Source organism: Muntiacus reevesi, chromosome 7 (genome assembly GCF_963930625.1).
Source record: "Muntiacus reevesi chromosome 7, mMunRee1.1, whole genome shotgun sequence".
Lineage (NCBI taxonomy): Eukaryota > Metazoa > Chordata > Mammalia > Artiodactyla > Cervidae > Muntiacus > Muntiacus reevesi.
In genome coordinates this window covers 25949117-25973323 of record NC_089255.1, presented here as the reverse complement: position 1 = coordinate 25973323, position 24207 = coordinate 25949117, and the positions used below count along the sequence as shown (strand labels likewise).

The window sequence follows — 24207 nt, the reverse complement described above, 5'->3', positions numbered from 1 at the left end:
TACTTCTTCATTTTTTCTAACTTTTTTGAGGTAAGATGATAAATATAAATTGTACTTTGGGATATACAACATGGTGATTTATTAATAATATATGCATACTTTATGAAATGATTACCACCTCAACACATTTATTGCCTCAGATAGTTACCTTTTTTGTGTGGTGAGAACCCTTAAGCTTTCTCTTAATAAATTTCAAGTATAATACAATATTATTAATTATAGTCACCATGCTGTACTTAGATCCCTGGAATTTATTTATTTTACAACTGACAGTTTATATCCTTTGACCAACGTGGCCAACATCTCCTGAACTCTCCCCCCTCCCTAGCCTCTGGCATTCACTATTCAGAGAGCTCGTTTGTGGAGTTCACTCTTTTAGATTTCATATATAAGTAAAATTATACAGTATTTACCTTTCTGGGTTTCAGTTAGCACAATGTCTTTCACATTCATCCATGTTGTTGCAACTGGCAGGATTTCCTTCTTTTTTTGCAGCTGAACAGTATTACATAGCTTTGGATATTTGAGTCTTTTGTGGTTTCATATAAAATTTAGGATTGTTTTTATTTCTGTGAAAAGTGTTCTTGGAATTTGGGTGGGGTTTGCACTGAATCTGTAGATGTTTTGCAGCAGTATGAGCTTTTTAACAATGTTGATTCTTTTAATCCATGGACACAGACTAGATTTTCATTTATTTCTGTCTTTTTCAATTCCTTTCATCAGTGTCTTACAGTTTTCAATGTGCAGATCTTTCACTCCTTGGTTAAATTTATTTAACCTAAGTATGTTTACTTTTTGATGCCTGGTGACAGGAGTATTTCTCACCTATGGCTAAGAGAGGCTAGAGTTGAGTTAAAAGGCTGTTTCAGGATTTGTAGTTGGGCCAAGGTTAGCGGGCCTGCCTCAGACACATAGTCTTTTCTGCCACTCAGTCCTTGGACAGGCACAACTGGAGGCTAAAAGGAGCAGGAACTGAGTCACAGATTATGTCAGGATTCACAGGCAAACAGCTTGGTGAGACTGTTACCTGGGCAGAGGTGAGCGTGACTCCTGCTGGGTTTCTTGGAGGAATGGCACTGGTGGAGACCAAGGCCAAAAGTGGCCTTTTGAGCTGAGCCACAGGAAGGTGAGGCTATTTCTGAATCTGCACCCAAGACAGCGTGTCTACATCTGTGTGTCAGCCTGCCTCCTTAAAACAGCATCCTTTGGCCATGGGCTTCCCTGGGGATTCATAATCTCTTATCTGGATCCCAAAACTCCCATAAAGCCACTTGTGTCCTTGTATTGCTGCCAAATTATTGTTGCTGATGGGGGAATATAAGGCCAGTATTATCCTGATATGAAAGCCAGATAAGGTTACCACAGGAAAAGAAAAGTACTGCCAGTATCCCTGATGAATATATATGGAAAAATTCTCAGCAAAATATTAGCAAACCAAATTCAACAACACATTGAAAGGATCATATATCATGACCAAGTGGAATTTATTTCTGGGGTGCAAGGATGGGTGAACAAAAGCAAATTAATAATGTGATATCACATTAACAAATAGAAGAATAAAAATCATATGATCATCTCAGTAGATACAGAAAATGCATTTGACAAAATACAACATTCTTAACTGTTAACAAATTGAATATAGAAGGAATATACCTCAACACAATAAAGGCCATATTACAAGTAAACAGCTAACATCATACTCAAATGTAAAACCTTAAAAGATTTTCTTCTAAGATCAGAAACAAAACAAAGGTATCCACACTCACCATTTCTATTCAACATATACTAGAAGTCCTAACCAGAGCAACCAGTCAATAAAAAGAAATAAAAGTCCTCCAAATCAGAAAAGAAGGTAAATTTTCTCTGTTTGCAGATGACATAATCTTTTATATAGGAAATCCTAAAGACTCCAGCAAAAATTTAAAAAAAAAAGAATTGTTAGAATTATCAATAAATTCAGTAAAGTTTCAGGATGCAAAATCAGCATACAGAAATCAGTCTCATTTATATACACCAACTATGAAATATCTAAAAAAGAAATAAAACAATCCCATTCACAATAACATCAAAAACAATGAACTAATAAGAATAAATTTAACCAAGATGAAATATCCATACACTGAAAACAGAAAGACATTGATGAAAGTAATTAACAATTGACAAAGACCCAAATAAACAGAAAACTAGCCTTTCATGGATTGGGAAGAATTAATGCTGTTAAAATGGCTTCCCTGGTGGCTCAAACAGTAAAGAATCTGCCTGCGATGATGGAGACCCAGGCTTGATCCCTGGGTTGGAAAGATCCCCTGGAGAAGGACATGGTTATCCACTCCAGTATTCTTGCTGGAGAATTCCAGGGACAGAGGAGCCTGGTGGACTACAGTTCTTGGGGTCACAAAGAGTGAGACACAACTGAGCAACCAACAGACACACCCAAAGCCATCAGGTAGACTCAATACAAGTCCTATCAAAACTTTAATGGATTGTTCATAGAAATAGAAAACACAACCCTAGTGTTTGTCTGGAACCACAGAAAACCCCAAATGGCCAAAGCAATCCTCAGAAAGAATAACAAAGCTGGAGGCATCACATGTCTTGATTTCAAACTATTCTACAAAGCTATAGGAATCAAAACAGCATGGTATTGGTATAAAAATAGACACATAGACCAGTGGGACAAAATTGAGAGCCCAAAAATAAACCCTCATATATATAAGTACAAATAATATTTGACAAGGAAGTCAAGAATACTCGACGGAGAAATGGCATTGAGTGCCAATGAAGTGTCAAATTCACTTATAAGCTGCCCTGGTCATCAGTGAAGATTTTCTCATTGACTATCATTCACCTTTCCCCAGGAGTAATATTTACATAAGTGGTTTAACAGGATCCTAGAAAGAAGCCCCAATTCTTTTAGAAGAAAAACAAAAGACAAGTGATTAAAAATCTCATCACATTTACACTGGTTTCAAATTCCCTATTCATAGAAAGTGAAATCAGAGTAGAAATTGACAGTTTGACTAGATAAGTCAAGTAAATGGCTTCTGCCATCTTGGATTTCCCTCCACAGAAAGTAAGGTCATTCCACATCATGATTAAGTCATTCAAGGCGGTTCCTACCTAGTACCAATCACCTGATTATTACAGTGAAAGACTCCAGGATATTTTAGTGGATTTAATTATAAACTAGCCAACAGAATTCAGTTTCCTATATCTCTATGTTGTAGTGCTTCATTCAAGCTAGAGGGGAAATATTTGCTTACAAGCATGTCTCAGTTTCATAATTAGAGTCATGGGGAAAAAGCTTCCATTTATTGTACTGATCCCCACAGAAGCTGATTCCTCAATGGAATGCAATCCCTGCAGTGAAAAGCCTCCTGAAATTTACCCAATATTTCCCCTGGATTCTCTGTTTCCTTGACTCCAGCCACCTCACAGGAGCTAATCTACTAAAACCTGGATGAGTCCTAAAGATTGAAAAGAGGAGGCACTCCAGGGGAAGCAAGGAAGCCACTGATACCACCTGGGGGGAGACAGAGTTTTAGAGTAACCCCTGAGAGGAAACATGGATTAAACACTGTTTCATATGCTAAATGTCTTAGCAAACTTAGAAAACAAACCTCTGGAGGCTCCAGGATGGAAATAAACCCAGTCAACCACATAAAATGCCCTCACCTGGAGTTTTCCTCATCAGAGTCAATGAGGAGGACACGCTTATACATTCAGCTCTACCATACCCATATATCTCTTCAAACTGAGCCAGGAAATCCAACAGTGTATGTAAAGAAAAAAGGACTAACTGTTCATGTTACAACCACTGATGTGATATACTGTAGAGTGCCTTTTACTTCATAAATCTGGTTAGTCATTATTCCTCTGTATCAGTATAGTGTAAACTTTCCGTATGTGAACATAGAACATTTTTGTTCATTGGATAAAAAGCCATGGACCCTTTATGAAGCCTATTTGTGAAATGAACAGTTAGCATAGATCATCTGCACCATTTTTTCCTATTATATTTTTTTTCTATTGTATGATTTTTGTGATTATTAGAGACTATCTCTCTGAAAGCAATCTCACTTTCCAGGTAGTATGCTCTTCCTTCAGAATGCCTGAGAAGACAGAATACCAAGTGAGGAGCATACAGAAGGAAGCTGTTTAATCAAGCTATTGTTCTCAAAGTAGTTGGACTGGTGAGTTGACTGGTTGGCTGGTTGGTCGGTTTCTTGTATTGGAAAGAGGAGTATGAAAAAACTGGCCCCTAAGTTTGTCCTCGTGTAATGATTTATGAATCCCCAAAGCATAAGAAATAGTGTGTGTATGGCATAAAATTGTGATATTCCATTCTAATACCCTAACTATTCCCAGCAAGTAATTTTGGAGACTTTGGAGGGTGGAGTTATGAAGAACTTAATTGAGTCAGTTTATTCCATCAACGGTAAAAATAAAAATTGACAACTCTAGACTTTTCTATTAAACTTCCCACTGCTTATCTACATTTTCACCAAAAGCTGCAGGAAAAATAATGTCGCTGCTAATAAATCTTATAGGGCATTGTGGCAGAAAGGATGAAATGAGATGTGAAGTTGTCAAACCTAAGAGTGTTCCAAACTGTTGTTCACATTGAGCAGACGTAGTTCGTTTTTTCGGAAAGAAAAACAGGAAGCACAGATCTCATGATTCTGGTTTAAATCTGTGAACTTGGATTTATCTCTGACCTATTACAGAGAAAGTGATTTATTTATGCTTTGTAAATAACAGTCTGGGAATCTTCTATCAAGCACCTTATTCAGTGAAGATGGTAAACAAATATCTTTTGGATTCAACATTGATTGGAAAACTGGACAGTTTTAGACTTGGATGCTCAAACTTCCTTTTAATGCTCCCTTAAAAACCACCAATGGGAATATTCCAAATCTTGATTAATAAGTATCATACGTGATCTTCCTTTCAAGTTCTCTGTTCTTTTTTGCCTTTCAAATTTCTTTATCTCCTATTCCTAACAAAGTTAAGACTGGTGACTTCTAATAACAAGGCAGGAGATCTGAATTTAACAAGAAAACTGAATGTTGAAACTATTATTTTTAGGTCTCTTGCTGTTCAGTCACCAAGTCATGTCAGACTCTTCACAACCCCATGGACTACAGCACACCAGGCTTTCTTGTCCCTCACCATCTCCCAGAGTTTGCCCAAGTTCATGTCCATTGCATTAGTGAGGCCATCCAACCATCTCATCCTGTCGCCCTTAAGCCTCTTAGTGTTTTCTTAATATTAATCAATTACAAGATTACTCTGTTGTTTGAAATATAGAAAGATTTATACATTTTTGTACAATTATTAAATGCTGCACAATTTTTAAATGTACAAAATTTAAAATGCATGTACTGAAAAGTACATGCCTGTCCAAATATTTGAAAATGTCCTCACTTTCTTTTCAGAGAACAAAATTAATTCTACCAGATAAAATTGCAGATAAAACCCTGTTTGATTGTAGATCCCTTTGGTTGTTTTTACCATCCAAAATACTAACTAAATGAACTAAACCTTTGTATTGAAAACACCATTTTCTTTATCTAGGTAGGGTCTGAATATAAAAAGCAAGATAGTTTTTTTTTTTATAGTATGTGTAAAAAATGTGAACTTAAACAAATAGGGATATTTTAAAAATAATAGCAAATATTTATGATATACTAGGTCTCTTGTACTTTTTTTAGGCATTACTCAAGTGGTTAAAGTGATATTCTAAAAGAAAATTTTAAAGGAATTTAGGAATAGCCTCAAGTCTTGAATGTCATGATATCCGTCACAAATAACTCAATTGATTAGGTTATTCTGAAAAGACAGTGTCCTAGAGTAATTTTTATCTTCATGTGTAAATCAGCTAATTCTGTTCTATTGCCAAAGGCTTAGATCAACCTCCCTCTAGCTGTCCTCAAAATATGATGTTGTTGTTTTGTAACAAGGTATGCTGAATAAGAGAAAGTGGATGAGTTTGTGCATCAACATCTATAGTCAACTTTAGAAAAAGGCCAAAATCAGAAAGCATTTTCTTAAGGATCAAAATAAAAAAGAAAGAAATTTACACTGCTGGTTGTACAAACTGATGTGGATCTTTCTGCATTGGATTCTAACAAAATAATACTGAGATTTATCCATAGTCAATTCAAAATAAGGTGAGATTTACTCCCACTTCATTTCAAAATACCTCATATATTTTAGGGTAGGGCTTAAGTTCCCTTCAAAAAAATCCTTAGGATATGTAGGAAGCAAAATAACTTGGGTTGCACTCATGTCTTTCTTCTTTGTAGATTTAAGACCCATGAACAGGTCAGAAACACACATCGTGACTGAGTTTGTTCTCCTGGGATTCCCTGGTTGCTGGGAGATACAGATTTTTCTCTTCTCACTATTTTTGGTGGTTTATGCCTTGACTTTGGTGGGGAATGGAGCCATTATCTGTGCAGTGAAATGGGACCCACGACTGTACACCCCCATGTACTTTCTGTTGGGAAACTTTGCCTTCCTTGAAATCTGGTATGTTTCCTCCACTGTTCCTAACATGCTAGTCAACATTCTCTCTGAAACGAAGGTCATCTCATTTTCTGGCTGCTTCCTCCAGTTCTATTTCTTCTTTTCCCTGGGCACAGCTGAATGTCTCTTCTTAGCAGTAATGGCTTATGATCGGTACCAGGCCATCTGTCACCCACTGCACTACCCCATCATCATGACTCGGAGGCTCTGTGGAACGCTGGTATCTCTCTGCTGGCTCATTGGATTCCTTGGCTACCCAATCCCCATTTTTTTCATCTCCCAACTTCCCTTCTGTGGACCCAATATCATTGATCACTTCCTGTGTGATATGGATCCATTGATGGCTCTGTCCTGTGCTCCAGCCCCCATTACTGAATTTATTTTCTATACTCAGAGCTCGCTTGTCCTCTTTTTCACTCTTATGTATATTCTTCGATCCTACACCCTGCTGCTCAGAGCTGTTTTTCAGATTCCTTCTACAGCTGGCCAGAGAAAGGCCTTCTCGACCTGTGGTTCTCATTTAACTGTGGTGTCTCTTTTCTATGGGACAGTCATGGTAATGTATGTGAGTCCTACGTATGGCATCTCAGCTTTGATGCAGAAGATCCTCACATTGGTATATTCAATAATGACTCCTTTCCTTAATCCCCTGATCTATAGTCTTCGCAATAAGGACATGAAAATTGCCCTGAGAAATGTCCTGTTTGGAAGAAGAATTAGTCAAAATTCATGAGCCAAAAATGTGTCATACTTCCAAGTTCTAATGAAGAATAAGGTGGAAATGTGTAAGTTCTTTCAGTGGTCTTATAGTCTTTACTCTGAGTAGTTAGAGGCCAGTTTTTTTCCTGGAAATGTACCTAGCTTAAATATCTATGCTGACTACTAAAACCTTAATTCACTGAACTTCAACATGCAGTAAAAAATTTTTAAAGACTGTCTTTATTGGAATTCTAAAAATGGGATTGTTATATGAGGGAAAGTAGACACTGCTGAAAGATTTATCATAAGTTTTAGGACAAGTCAGTCTAATGACCTTTACCAAATGGTTAAAAGTACAGTGACTTTTTTAACATTTTTATTTAGCTATAGTTAATATACAAAAAGACAGCACATAATATATTTTAAAGGTGCTGTGAATTTTTTTCCTTTTGGAAAGAATATCCTTTTTTAAATTAATCCTTTTTTAATTTAATTCTTTTGAAATATAGTTGATTTACAATGTTGTGTTATTTTCTGGTTGTGATTAAAGAGGTACTTTTAAGCACAGTGATTCAGTTTTCAAATTCTTTTCCATATGGCTTATTACAGGATTACTAGAGCTCCTGTACTATTCAGTAGAACTTTATTGTTTATTTATTTTATATATAGTAGTTTGTATCAAGGGAAAGAGACTTTTAACAAAAAATCTTTCTATAATCTTTAAGAGACATTTCTTTCTTATACCTAGTCTAACAATCTTATCTAAATACACTTTCTATTGAAAGAGAGAAAAATATTGCCTTATTATAGGCAATATTTTACAACTAAAACAATGCTGCAATAAATGTCCTTAAATAAAAGTCTCTATTCAATCACATAAGTATTCCTCAAATTAAAAGAAGGATTTCTGGGATATAAATTATTTAATTTTTAATTACATAAAATACTGTTAAACTCTAGATACTTCTAAATTGTGTATTACTTTTCAACAAATGGTTCTGGGACAACTTGATATACACATGGAAAAGAATGAGGTTGGACACCTACCTCACACCGCTGACAAAAATTAACTCGAAATGGATCAAAGATCTAAATGTAAAAGATAAAACTACAAAAATCTTAGAATAAAACATAGACTTAAATCTTAGTGTCCTTAGGTTATACAGAATTATATATTTTTAAGATATAATACCAAAAACACAAGCAATAAAATTAAAAATAGATAAATTGAACTTCATCAAAGCTTTAAAATTTTATGCGACAAGGATACTATCAAGAGGGTAATGTCACAGAATGGGAAAAAATACCTAACAAGAGTCCAATATCCAGAATATATTTTTTTAAAAAAATACACTCTTACAACTCAGCAATAAGAACACAATTCAATTTTTTAAATGTGCAAAATATTTGAGTAGGCATTTCTTAGAAAAGGATATACAAATGGCTTGTAAGCAAATGAAGACACTCTGTTAATCTCTAGGGAAAGATATATTAAAATCACAATAAGGTACCTCTTCATACCCACTAGCATGGCTAAAATCAAAAAGACAGACAATGCCAAGTGCTGGACAGGATTTGGAAAAATTTGAACACTCACATGTTGCTAGCAGAAATGTAAAATGGTGCAGCAGCTCTAGAAAACCATTGGCAGTTTCTCAAATAGTTAAACATAGAGTGGCCATATGATGCAACAAGTTCATTCATAAGTATAACCCAAGAGAATTAAAAGCATATTCATACAAAACATGTATATGAATGTTCATGGTAGTATTATTCATAACAGCCAAGAAGTAAAACAATCTAAACCTCCATCATCTGGTGAATGAACAACAAAATGTGATATATACACACAATGGAATATCATTCACCCATTGTTACATGAACTTTGAAAATATTATCCTAAGTAAAATAATTCAAACACAGGCCATATACTATAGGATTCAATTTATATAAAATATCCAGAATGGGCAAATCTATAAAGACAGAAAGTAGATTAGTAGTTTCTAAATAGTAGGCAGAGGGAAGAATGGAAAATGACTGCTAATGGATACTCAGTTTCTTTGGGGCTGACGAAGATGTTCTATAATCTGATAGTGGTGGTGGTTGCAGAACATTGTGGATATACTAAAAATTACTTACACTTTAAAAGGATGAATTTTATGCCATGTGAATTGTGTCTTGCTAAAACATTTGTTTGAGAGTGCTCATTTTCCCACAGCCTCCCCAACACTGGTTTTTATCATGGTTTCTCATTTGTTTGCCAATATGAGAGGTGAAACTAGTAATGTGTTCATTTTCCTTCCTTGAATTTTACATTTAGTGCCACAACAGCTTAGGAAAATAAGTATATAAGCATCAGTATATGCAGTAGGCAGAAATTCATTCAAAAAGGAAGTTGCAGTTGACTGGTGGCTTTAAGATAGGAAGGAGAGGGGAACAAACACGTGCTGAGAATCTTCCAGGTGTCTTTTACTGTGCTGTGGTCTCTACATAAATTGTCTCATTTAATCCCTGTGACACTGTTATAAGATACAAGTTAAACCCATTTTACAAAATAAGACCCAAAGGATCTGTGTTAAGTATCTTTCTAAGCCTGCAAAGCAGAAGATGAGGTGAGGTTCTCTGAGTTTAAAGAGAAGCCTAAGCAAATGTGTGCAGTTGATAGAGGGTAGAGTAGTTAAGTGACTAGCCTGATGAAAGTTGAGGGTTCATCTTGGGGTCATATTACAAAGGATGTTGAATACCAAACAGGAAAGATATGTAGACACTGAGGAACAGAGAAAAAGGCTGATAGAAAGGAAGAGAAAATCAGAACCCGAGATATCCTTCATGACCTAGGTATCCATGCCGTCCAAATCTGCTACCTCCTCTATGTCAACAAATCTCAACACCTGCATCTCCACACCACCTCTCAATTGTTCCCAAGAAAAGAAGTAACTGATGTAAAATTACTGTTGAAACTCTTGAAGGATGAATTTATGGAACATTAATATTTTTCACCCTTACTCTTGTGTTGTCTTGGAGATACTTCTTAGATGCTGGATGTACAATTTTTGAGGATGGAAAATTGTGGAAAAAGATAAAACCTGTCACAGTGAGAATTCTCATTGACTTATTCCTCCTTTGTCATTTCTCCACTTTAGCTTTCGAAATTATCTAAAACCTTAGCCCTACAAAATTTCCTTTTTCCATGGTCTTTTTGTGACTTCTTTTCATAGCCATTTGTGTTTTGCTATCTTCTGGTGGTCATTGTACTTCCATTGTATGCCTAAGAATAAGACAAAAAAACTTCAACCCACCCAAGTATTACATGTGAAGGAGGATAATGGTTAGTTGAATCTTCTAGTTAATCAGAAAAAATCCTTTTGACATTGAGTATTAAAATCTTTCTAAAATGTGTTTGCCCATTCTTAAACCTTGCTATGTTAAAAATTATTTAATCTTTCACCATACAAGAACACAGCAAGTGTAATATGTTGGGACAAGCAGTGACCAGGCAATCAGACCATAGGTAATCCAATCCCATTCTATCACCAGCTAGCTATGTGTTCTTACGTAAATCACTTCACCTCTCTCGCCTCAGCTCCTCTATCTATAAGAAAGCTAAGGTGAGTGAACCTAGGGTGGCCTACACTGAGTTTTCTCAATATATGACAAGTCTCATAGTACTTAATCTGTAAGAAGACACAGATACGTGAACAGTTTGCTTTAATTGAGTGTGTGTGAAGCGCTATCCTGGAGTAAACACAGGGCACTATCAGAGCATATGGGAGGAGCCCTGGGTCTAAGGGTGTACAGGAGGTGGCAGGAAAATAAAAATTGAAGAGAAGGGACTGGCTATAAGGCTACTGGAATAATCTAGAGAAGATATTATGAAGACCTCATCTAGGACAGTGCTTCTCAAAGTATGGTCCACAACAAGAAAACAACAGAAACTATCACAGATTATGTCCTTGTATCTGAGCAATTAGACATCCCTCGAAAGTGCTTTATTTGGATTCATAGATTAATACAGTTTTATCCTTAATTATACATTTTTCTATAAAACAGGCAAGTACAAACATCAACTATGTGAAAAACTACAATCAAAAATTAAATATAAGTGCCTAAGGAGAACGGGCACTGTACAAACTAACCTTATCTATTAGAATTAGTCTTTCCTGCATTCTCTTCATGGGTTTAATTAAAAACACATAATTCCTTTCGCTTTCTTACTTTGACATAAGAACCCCACAAAACAGCCTGGTTTAGTGTCAAAGCATCAGTGTGTGCTCAGCAGTGCCCGACTCTTTGTGGCCCTGTGGACTGAGCACACCAGGCTCCTCTGTCCATGGAATTTTCCAGGCAAAATACTGGAGTGGGTTGCCATTTCCTCCTGCAAGGCTCTTCCTGACCCAGGGATCAAACCTGCATCACCTGCATTGGTGGGTGGATTCTTTCACCATACAAGAACACACTACCACCATACAAGAACCATTAGTGCCACCAGGAAGTAGACCCAGATTAAGTCTGGATTTACCACCTATTATGTATGATTATGTATTTTGCATGAATTATGTATGACCTTATTCATCTTAAATCTCTCATATTGTTATATCCAACATGAGAGTAGGTATTCAGTGAACAGTTATGAATTTAATGAGGAACTGAGTCTAGGAGGAACCAGTAAGGTAGTAAAAGAGATTTCCTCTTTGTTTGCCAACTTATGAATTGGGCTACAGCAGTAGGCAGCTAAATAAAAATTATAGTCCTCCCTCTGAACTGTTCAACCACCCGGCAGAGCATAGGAAATGACCCGCACCAAGCAAGGAGCACAAAGAGAAGCAGTCCTGGACAGGGTGAAAGACTAGTAGGCTGACACCCTGACTAAGATTCCTTATCTCCTGGGAAGCATGCTTTTTCCTGACCACACTGGTAAACCAGGTACTCTGCCATCTAGTGGGGCTATACCCTCAGATTCCAGCACTCTGGATCTACTTCTGCATTCATATGATGGAATTCTGGTTAACCCCCTCTACAGCCATCCTGCCCTGACTGTGTATCCATTTTATTTACTTTCTCTATCCACATAAACATTCAGTTCAGTTCAGTCGCTCAGTCGTGTCCAACTCTTTGTGACCCCATGAATTGCAGCATGCCAGGCCTCCCTGTCCCTCACCAATTCCCGGAGTTTACTCAAACTCATGCCCATCGAGTCGGTGATGCCATCCAGCCATCTCATCCTCTGTCATCCCCTTCTCCTCCTGCCCCCAATCCCTCCCAGCATCAGGGTCTTTTCCAATGTGTCAACTCTTTGCATGAGGTGGCCAAAGTATTGGAGTTTCAGCTTCAGCATCAGTCCTTATACATGAAAAAACATGCGACAAATGATTTCTAAATATAAACAAGAATAAAAGTGTTCAGAAAATTATAATCAACAACAGAATCATGTTTGCCTATTCAAAATTTATTGAATGTGTACTATAAATAAACACCATGGTAGGGTTAGGGACACATTCTATAAAGACAGAGAAGAGATCACAATCTCTTGGGAGATGTATATATAATAATTTACACATCACATTATTATATAGTGATATAATTATATACATATGTTTGCTTTATCTAGAATGCAGTTCTCAATTAACACTGATGAAACCATAGACAGATTTCTGTGTCTTTCTTGGTCTTGTCTTAAGACGTAGCCTTGGAAGCAAGTTTATCTGTAGGATAACAGCCACCCCCTCATTCAGTAAAAAAAAAAAAGTCACAATTCAGCCTTCAACAAAGTGTTTTCTATCCTGGATAATAACTGTGACCTGGCCAAAGAATGTTGGTAATAACGCACTCAAAATCAAGTCTACTACTATTGCATTGCTTCTGCAGAGGTGAGTTGGTACAAGGAAGTTTCCTTTAGCAGTATCCACTTGTTCAAAAAGAAGTTACACAAATGTGCTTATGTTTGAGAGACATATGTATTCTCCATCATAGCTTTAAAACCACACTAAAAATAGTTTTTAGATGTCATTTAAAACCATAATGCATGAAGCCAACCTGAAGAGAATACATATTCTTATGACTCCAAGTATATGACTTTCTAGAAAAGACAAAAATAAGAGGACGAAAAAGATCAGTGGTCATCAGGGGCTAGGCAAGAAGGGAAGGATGAACAGGTGCAGCATACAGGATTTTTAGGGCAGTGAAACTACTCTGTATGATACTATAATGGTAGATACAAGTCACTATGCATTTGTCAAACCCATAGAATGTACAACATCAAGAGTGAACCCTAATGTAATCTGCGGACTTTGGGTGATCATGATATGTCAGTGTGAGTCCACGGACTGTAAAAAATACACCCTTCTGATGCAGAATGTTGACGGCTGGGAAGCGCACGTGTGTGTGTGTGTGTGTGTGTCTGTGTGTCTGTGTGTCTGTGTGTGTGTGTGTGTGTCTGTGTGTGTGTGAGGGCACAAGGTATATGGGAACTTTCTGTACCCTCCACTCAGTTTTGCTGTGAACCTAAACTGCTCTAAAAAAATAAAGTCTATTTTGAAAATACTTATTAAAAATGTAACCCAATAATGATTATTGTCGAAAACTGTACAACTGCTGTTTGTTTAGGCAGTGACAAACAGAAGCAGATAAAGTAAGTTTTCCACAAGGCTTTTTGCTATAGAGAAGCAATCTGTGAACCAAAAGGGACTCACACTCCTCAAATGATACATTTTTTCATCTACTCCCATCATTCCCCAGACCCATTTTAGACACCTCAGCTAGAAATCTTCTCCCTCTCTGCCAGGAAGAGCAAAAAACTTCAAGTCAAACACAGTAGTTAGCAAAACCTAGAAGAGTTTGGCACTGTTTAAGCTGCCTTGGTGAAAGGACTCCCCCAAGGATCCCTATACCCCCAGGCCTAATCCAAAGTTATTTTAACAGATTAGAAAAGAAACAGAAAAACCTAGAGTCCCCAAGGTCCCAGTTTTAGACTCTCTGCAGAAGCTATGTTTTGGTTGATTAAAACAGGAGCTGGAGGCCCATGAGAGCCAATTAGAAAAGGAAGTTAGGATGAGGGAGGGAGAAATGATTCCAGCAACTACCAATTAAAAGTGAATGGATCCCACAGTACCAAGGGACCATGATTCAAACTGTTGCATCATCCAAGTTCCAGCACCAACTCCCTGAACATGAAGCGAGAGCAAAGAGGAGGGGTAAGGAAGAGAAGCAGGGGTGTCCCACACTTTGGCAAGCTTCCACTTCTCATCTCAAGTGAATACACACCTGACAATTAAGGTGAAGGTAGAATCTCCTGATTAGCCATGCAGAAAACCCCAATACCAGGCCGTAAGAGGGACAGGACCTATGGGCAGGGAAACATGCCCAGAAAAGCTCAGCAGGATGCTGCTGATACAACAGACCTGCTACCAATTCAGAATTGCTCCTGTTAAAGCAGGTCACATGTGATTCATCGTCCTCGTATAGAACAATACTACTTCCATCACTACTCTCCCCTCCATCCTGTACTTGTAAAATACATGATGATTTTCAAGTATGTTCACAAATACTACTTCATTCAGTCACAAAATCCCTGTGGATTCTGTTGGCTATGTATTAATATTTCCATCTAAGAATTTTAAAAAATTAACGCTAAAATTCAAGAGATCTGCCTAAGAGCATAAAGGCAGTATTATTTTTATACTTTTAAATGATATGCCACTATGTTTATATACACATAGACTATCCCCAGGGGGGAAAAAATGTAAGAAAATGGAGTGGTTACTACAGCAGAGGAAGTAAAGGGTCAGGAGTGGAAATGAAGCTTTCTTTTCTCTTACTATTTTTTGGTAATTTTACACTATTGCATATAAAATTTCCTAAAATTAAAAGAAAATAAAGTTACAACTAGGGAGCAGAAAACCACAGTCCAATTCTCTTTCCCACTGTATAGTGCTGTCTCCACGTTGGGTAAAGATGGAAGACAGTTCTCTTTCTTTTTTATCATTCCACTTATTCCCCATTTCATCATCACCATCCACATGTACATATACATAACACAACTTTCTATGAGAATTTTCTCATGATTGCCTGTTCTGTGCAAATCTGCCAGGAGCTGAGAGTATGCTAAAAACCAACCAAGTGATAAAGAAACTGAATTCCAGCACACTTGAGTGATCTTGCTTAGAGTTATTCTAACAATACATTTTATTTGGGGAAAACAATAGCATTTTTGTTCAAATATTTTGAGAGAATAAAAAAATAAGCTAGCACTTCAGTATGAAGGATCAGTTTTAGAAAGAATGAAGGCCATAATATCTGCCAGTTTGGGGAATACAATTCCCTAATACTCAACAGCCTGGCAAGTCACTGACAAAAAGGGGGAAAACTTCCTTTCCTGAATATCAAGAGATAAGACACAATGGGAAATGCAGCCACACACATTTAAAGATAATATATATATTAACAGAATAATGGAAGAAATTGCCTCTCAGGTCACTTTCAACAATGAAACACTGACTCTACAAATCACAGATGTATGTAGATCAGTAAATAGAGAAAGAAAATGTTAACAGAATCCTGGCACCAAGGGGCAGTCATTACCACAGACTAAAATAGGAGACTATCAAGGTAACAGCATAAATGCTTTCTTATTCATTGATTTCATGTAAATTTATCGAGCGCTTGTGTCAGGTACTGAACCAGGATTTACTACTGCTAAGATGAGTACCTTCAGAAAGCTCACAGCCTGTAGGAAACTGGCAAATAATTAAAACACAAAAGTGCTTTGAGAGTATAGAGACAAACACATCAAAATTGAATATGCTTGGGAAAGCTTTACAAAAAAGGTAATGTTTGAGCTGAATTTCAGAGGATAATTAGGAACTCTCCAGAAGTGATGACAGAAAGAATCACACGTGCAAAAGTACTTTAGTATGAAAGAGCATGGAAACGAACAGATACTAAACATATGCTGGGGTTGCCATGCATTAGAATTATAATTCTATAATTATATTATATTATGCCCTATTATATTCTATTAATTATATTCTGCCCTCCTATAAGAGGGCAGAAATGAGGTAATATAGATAAGCACATTGAAATATGAAGGCTGTGGCCCATGTGAAGGGAGTATCATATTGGAATTAAAGAATTTCTGAGGGCTTTCTTGAGATTTGTGTGTGTGTGTGTGTGTGTGTGTGTGTGTGTGTGTGTGTACCATTTTTAAAGTCTTTATTGAATTTGTTACAATATTGCTTCTGTTTTATGTTTTTTGGTTACCAGGCATGTGGGATCTTAGATCCCCCGATTGAACCTGCATCCTCTGCATTGGAAGGGGAAATCTTAACCACTGGACTGCCAGGAAAGGCCTTTGAGAGTTTTCAAACAAGGAAATTAAATGATCAGGTTTGTCTTGAGAAAGATGAAACTGTTGGCAACATTTCCCACTTCAGAAATAGCAGGAGAGCACGTCAGCATAAGGATAGAGAATAAATTTTAGACTCGGGAGAACTGGGTTCAAATCCCAGCTCTAATACTGCTGGAATTCTAGCATAACTGAGCCCTGCTTGTCTCTGTACCACGTGCAGGACATGTGTTAGTTCATTAATGCTCACAATAATCCTACAATTTAGGTAGTAATGTTACCTCCATTTTACAGATAGAGACACTGAATCTCAGAGAGCTAAGAAACTCTCCCACAGCCTTAGAGCAGAATAACAGTTAAAATTTCAAACAATGGCTCTGTTAGTCACAAGCTTATAAACTTGGGACAATACTACTATTATGATCATTATCATTAAAATAATAACAGACAAGCAAAAATAACTTATCTATTCTTGATTCTAAGATGGAAGAGTAGAAGCACGTGTGCTCACCTTCTCCTGCAAGAACTCCAAAATTACAACTTGCTGCTGAACAACCATTGACAGGAGGATGTTGGATCCCACCAAAAAAAGATACCCCACATCCAAGGGCAAAGGAGAAGCCCCAGCAAGAAGGTAGGAGGGGCAAAATTGCATTTAGAATCAAACCCCATACCCGCCAGAGATGCTCAGAGGGTTCAGACAAACCTTGTGCACGCAGGACCCAGAGACCCCACAGAGACTGAGCCAGAACTGTGTTTGAGAGTCTCCTGTGGACGAACAGGTCAGCAGTGGGCTGCTGCAGGGGCAGCAGCTCTGGGTGCAGTAGATCTGGGTATGGCATAAGCCTTCTTGAAGGAAGTCACCATTAACCCCACCATAGAGCTACCAGAACTTACACAGGAATGGGGAAACAGACTCTTGGAGGGCACAAACAAAGCTTGTACACACAAGGACCCCAGAGAAAGGAGCAGTGACCCCACAAGAGACTGACTCCAACTTGCCTGCAAGTGTCCTGGAGTCTCCAGGGGAGGTGTGGGTCAGTAAGTAGCCTGCTACAGGGTTGGGGGCGCTGAGTGCAGCAGTGCATGCATGGGACCTCTTGAAGGAGGTTGCCATTATCTTCATTACCTCCACCATAGTTTGGCCTAGGTCAAACAACAGGAGGGAACACAGCCTCCTTCATCAACAGAAGAATGGATTAAAGATTTACTGAGCATGCCCTGCCCATCAGAATAGACCCAGTTTCCCCCACAGTCAGTCTCTGCCATCAGAAAGCTTCCATAAGCCTTTATCCTTCTCCAACAGAGGGAAGACAGAATGAAAACCACAATCACAGAAAACTAACCAATCTGATCACACGAACCACAGCCTTGTCTAACTGAATGAAACTATGAGCCATGCAGTGTATGGCCACCTAAGAGGGACGGGTCATGGTGGATAGTTCTGACAAAATGTGGTCCACTGGAGAAGGGAATGACAAACCACTTCAGTATTCTTGCCTTGAGGACCTCATGAACAGTATGAAAAGGCAAAAAGATAGGATACTGAAAGATGAACTCCCCAGGTCAGTAGGTGCCCAATATGCTACTGGAGATCAGTGGAGAAATAACTCCAGAAAGAATGAAGAGACAGAGCTAAAGCAAAAACACCACCCAGTTGTGGATGTGATTGGTGATAGAAGTAAACTCCAAAGCTGTAAAGAGCAATTACATAGGAACCTGGAACGTTAGGTCCATGAATCAAGGCAAATTGGAAGTGGTCAAACAAGAGATGGCAAGAGTGAACATCGACATTTTAGCAATCAGTGAACTAAAATGGACTGAAGTGGGTAAATTTAACTCAGATGACCATTATCTCTACTATTGTGGGCAGGAATCCCTTAGAAGAAATAGAGTAGCCATCATGGTCAACAAAAGAGTCTGAAATGCAGTACTTGGATGCCATCTCAAAAATGACATAATGATCTCTGTTCGTTTCCAAGGCAAACCATTCAATATCACAGTAATCCAAGTCTGTGCTCCAATCAGTAATGCTGAAGAAGCTGAAGTTGAATGGTTCTATGAAGACCTACAAGACTGTCTAGAACTAACACCCAAAGAAGATGTCCTTTTCATTATAGGGGACTAGAATGCAAAAGTGGGAAGTCAAGAGATACCTGGAGGAACAGGCAAATTTGGCCTTGGAATACAAAACAAAGCAGGGCAGAGGCTAATAGTTTTGCCAAGAGAACACACTGGTAATAGCAAACACCCTCTTCCAACAACACGAGAGAAGACTCTATATATGGACATCACCAGATGGTCAATACCAAAATCAACTGATTATATTCTTTGCACCCAAAGATAGAGAAGCTCTATACAGTCAGCAAAAACAAGACCGGGAACTGACTATGGCTCAGATCATGAACTCTTTATTGCCAAATTCAGATTTAAATTGAAGAAAGTAGGGAAAAACACTAGATCATTCAGGTACAACCTAAATCAAATCCCTTATGATTATACAATGGAAGTGACAAATAGATTTAAGGGATTATATCTGATAGAGGGCCTGAAGAACTATGGACGGAGGTTCATGACACTGTACAGGAGGCAGGGATCAAGACCATCCCCAAGAAAAAGAAATGCAAAAAGACAAAATGGTTGTCTGAGGAGGCCTTACAAATAGCTGAGAAAAGACTTAAAAGGCAAAGAAGAAAAGGAAAGATATGCCCATTTGAATGTAGAGTTCCAAAGAATAGCAAGGAGAGATAAGAAAGCCTTCCTCAGTGACCAGTGCAGAGAAACAGAAGAAAACAATAGAATGGGGAAAGATTAGAGATCTCTTTAAGAAAATTAGAGCTACAAGGGAACATTTCATGCAAAGATGGGCACAATAAAGGACAGAAATGGTATGGACCAAATAGAAGCAGAAGATATTAACATAAGATGGCAAGAATACACAGAAGAACTACACAAAAAAAAGATCTTCATGAGCCAGACAACCACAATGGTGTGATCACTCACCTAGAGTCAGACAACCTGAAATGGGTAGTCAAGTGGGCTTTAGGAAGCATCATTATGAATAAAAGTAGTGGAGGTGATGGAATTCCAGTTGAGCCACTTCAAATCCTAAAAGATCATGCTGTGAAAATGCTGCACTCAATATGCCAGCAAATTTGGAAGACTCAGCAGTGGTCATAAGACTGGAAAATGTCAGTTTTGATTCCAATCCCAAAGAATGCTCAAACTATTGGACAATTGTACTCATCTTACATGCTAGCAAAGTAATGCTCAAAATTCTCCAAGCCAGGCTTCAACAGTATGTGAACCATGAACTTCCAGATGTTCAGGCTGGATTTAAAAAAGGCAGAGGAACCAGAGATCAAATTGCCAACATCAGTTGGATCATTGAAAAAGCAAGAGAGTTCCAAAAAAACACCTACTTCTGCTTTACTGACTACACCAAAGCCTTTGACTGTGTGGATCACAACAAATTGGAAAAATTTTAAAGAGATGGGAATACCATACCTGACCCACCTCCTGAGAAATCTGTATGCAGGTCAAGAAGCAACAGTTAGAACTGGACATGGAACAGACTGGGTCCAAATTGGGAAAGGAGTGCGACAAGGCTGTATGTTCTCACCCTGCTTATTTAATGTATATGCAGAGTACATCATGAGAAATGCCAGGCTGGATGAAGCCCAAGCTGGAATCAAGATTGCCAGGAGAAATATCAATAACCTCAGATATACAGATGACACCACCCTTATGGCAGAAAGTGAAGAACTAAAGAGCATCTTGATGAAAGTGGAAGAGGAGAGTGAAAAAGTTGGCTTAAAACTCAACATTTAGAAAACTAAGATCATGGCATCCGATCCCATCACTTCATGGCAAATAGATGGGGAAACAATCGAAACAGTGAGAGACTTTATTTTGGGGGGCTCCCAAATCACTGCAGATGGTGACTGCAGCCATGAAATTAAAAGATACTTGCTCCTTGGAAGAAAAGCTATGAGCAACCTAGACAGCATATTAAAAACAGAGACATTACTTTGCCGACAAAGGTCCGTCTAGTCAAAGCTATGGTTTTTCCAGTAGTCATATATGGATGTGAGAGACTACAGAGAAAGCGGAGTGCTGAAGAATTGATGCCTTTGAACTGTGGTGTTGAAGAAGACTCTTGAAAGTCCTTTGGACTGCGAGGAGATCTAACCAGTCAATCCTAAGGGAAATCAGTTCTGAATATTCATTGAAAGGACTGATGTTGAAGCTGAAACTCCAGTATTTGGCCACCTGATGCGAAGAACTGACTCATTGGAAAAGACTCTGATGCTGGGAAAGATTGAAGGCTAGAGGAGAAGGGGACAACAGAGGATGAGATGGTTGGATGGTATCACCGACTCGATGGACATGAGTTTGAGTAAGTTCCAGGAGCTGGTGATGGACAGGGAAGCCTGGCGTGCTGCAGTCCATGAGGTCACAAAGAGTTGGAAACGACTGAGTGACTGAATTGACTTTTAAAATGTGAAAAAAATTAGAGAAAGCAAGATTTCAACTATAGGGAAAAAACTATTGCCAAAGTCAAGCAAGAAATGCAGAATTACTAAACTAAGACAAAATGAATAGAAAGAAAATAAAGACATGTCTAAGGGATATGATCAATAGAATAACCATATGACAGACTGGAAACTAGAAACAAAGTATCACAAGTGATGCCCTAAGTTTCTGGCCTGGATAAGTGAATACATGGTGATGTCAGCTGCTCATATAGAGAAAACAGGTGGCTGTTAGAGACAATGAGTTCTACTTTAGATATACTGGATTTTAATTGCCTGTGGCACACATATTGCCTGGTAATCTGATGTAAATTGATCACTAGTTCTAAGGAAAAAAATCTGGAAATACAGATTTAGGAAAATTAGTAGTTTGGTAATTGAACAACACATGGGTATGAGTGAAATGGTTCGGTGAAAATGTTTTGAGGGAGGAAAGCAGCAGGCCATAAGTAGGACTCTTAAGGCCACCATCATTTAAAGAGAAGATGAGGAAGAAGTGTCCGTAGTAGGTCTCAATAAGATTTTGACTTCACCAGGGCTATGCTCATCGTATCCACAGATACGTGCTTTGGCACTTACCTGCATTCACTATGTTAATGGTTACCTTCTCAGATTCAACACTCTGGGTTTTTTTCCCTCCAGTTCTTCCCCTAATCACAGTAATTAGGCCTCTTTTCCTCCTCTGTAGAAACTAGTTATTAATCTTAAACTTCAGCTCTACTCTTGGAGTATCCTCCTAGAAGTCCTACATGCTGGTTTGTACTCTGTCAACCTGCTAAGCTGGAACTGCACAAGGTCTTTTTTATATAATAAACATACTATTACATTTGTTGTGCAGTTGCCCAGTAATGTCCAACTCTTTGCAACCCCGTGGACTGCAGCATGCCAGGCCTCTCTGTCCCTCACCATCTCCCAAAGTTTACTCAAGTTCATGTTCATTGCATCAGAGATGCCACCCAACCATCTCATCCTCTTTCCCAACATCTGGAACTTTTCCAATGAGTCAGCTTTTCACATCAGGTGACCAAAATACTGGAGCTTCAGTTTCAGCACCAGTCCTTCCAGTGAGTATTCAGGGTTTATTACTACATAAAACAAGCAAAATATTACTACATAAGACTTTGCATAAGATCTAATTTATATAATAAATCCCTTGTCCCATAACTCATAAAGGTTCTGCTCCAGTGACTGAACCATAACTGATACATTCCATCCTCCTAGTTCCTAATTCTGACCTACATGCCCTCACTTTCCGATAAAGAATAGCACAATTTCCCCTTCTCTCTGAAAGGCTGGAGACCTACTGGAACTACAAGAAGACAACTACCAGAGCAGGAGCCCTGTTTCAAAGGCTCTTCAAGCCAAAAGAATAGTTTCAACATCATTATTATTCTGCATACAAGGTGCTAACACCCTCTATATTAATCTTATTTGCCTAACCCACTGTCTGTCCAATCAGCCAGCCATTTGTTAATGAGTCAGGCAATGTCTAACACTCAGAGAACTTAAAGGTAAGTGTAAGTTAGTGGCTTTCCTTTTAAGAGTTCAAATCATATAATCAAGAAATCATAATATAATATGTGCCATATAATTATAGATTGTACCAAGTGCTATATCATTTCCTAAACATATCTCCCTAAAATTTTTTAATACATTTTCTTCAGTCTTGGATGCTCTCTTTTGCATTTTACATCAAACTTATAAGTAGCTAACAAGTATTTTATTAAAAGATCCTCAACATCACAAATAAAGGAATGCAAATTTAAAACAATGAAATGTCACATTGCCTGCTGAATATAAAAACTATATACCAGCTATGAATAGGCACTCTTATAACAGGAGAAAAAAGGATATTATGAAGATAAAAATAAAAACTAACAGAAAAAATATACAAAAAATGACAAAAAACAAAGTCAAGTTCTTTGAAGACCTGTAAGAGACAAAAGGCTGAAGGAGAAATAAGTTACAAATAAACAATACCAGTAGAGAAAAAGGAAACAAAATGACAGATACCATAGAGAATAAACAAATAAGGAACATATTACAAATATTTAGGAGAGTAGATTTGGAAATGTAAATAAAATAAACTACTAAAAAATACAAAATATCAAGACTAAATCAAGAGAAAGCTTGAATAATTAAAAAAAAAATAAAAGAATTTAAATCAGAAGTTAATCTTTCCATAAAGAAAATGCCAGGTGCTGATGTCTTTACAGGCAAGTTCTACAAAGAAAAAGACAAACTGATTTTATATAAACTTCTCACATACAGGAGAAATACTCTTTATTCATTACATGAGGCTAGCATAACTTTCATACCAAAAATAAACTAGAACAGATTAAGAAATAGTGTACTTATAAACTAATAGCACTTGTGACCCTAAATATTACCCTTGTGAATCCAGCAACATTAAAAAAAAATACATATATATATATCCTTACCAACAAAGGTTTGTACCAAGAAGGCAAGTTTGGTTTATTAATCAAAAGCAGAGAATGCTAATCCACCACACTAACGGATTAAAAGAAAAAAAATCATCTGCTATCTCAATAAAAGCAGAAAAAGCATTAGATAAAATATAATCTGGCATGGGCTGCAGTCGGGGTTACAGTCAGACACAACTTAGCAACCAAACAACAGTAATAAAAATGAATACCTTTTCATGATGAAAACTCAAATAGGCTCGAAATCAAGATCAAGTATATGTAAAAACCATATAACAAACATTTAATGTTGAAATTTTGAAAATATTCCCGTTAAGTATAGGACTGCTTGCAATCATCACCTGTATTCAACATATTAGAGATCCTAAGTACTGCAGAAAACAGAACAAAATAAAAAGTAAAGGGGCTGAAAAGGAAGACGCAAAACAGTTGTTATTTACAGGAAACCAAAAGAACCAACACATGATTAGAGAGTTCTAATTAGTTAGAGTTCTATTATTAGAGAGTTCTAAAAAGTCACAGCCACAAAAAATATACATATAAAATAGTCGATTGTATATCCCTTCTCAAGTATAGTTAGAAAATGTCATTTTACGAATTATACCATTTATAATAGCATAAAAAACTATGAAGTATCTAGGAAAAAATTCTAATAAAA

At 37.5% G+C, this 24207-nt stretch overlaps 1 protein-coding gene across 1 annotated transcript; it reads left to right on the top strand.

Moving 5' to 3' along the window:
- Positions 1 to 6289: 6289 nt before the first annotated feature.
- On the top strand, positions 6290 to 7264 carry LOC136172002 (olfactory receptor 11H4). Its single transcript, XM_065941111.1, has one exon. It carries the CDS (start codon positions 6290 to 6292, stop codon positions 7262 to 7264), a length of 975 nt encoding a protein of 324 aa, XP_065797183.1.
- Positions 7265 to 24207: the final 16943 nt, after the last annotated feature.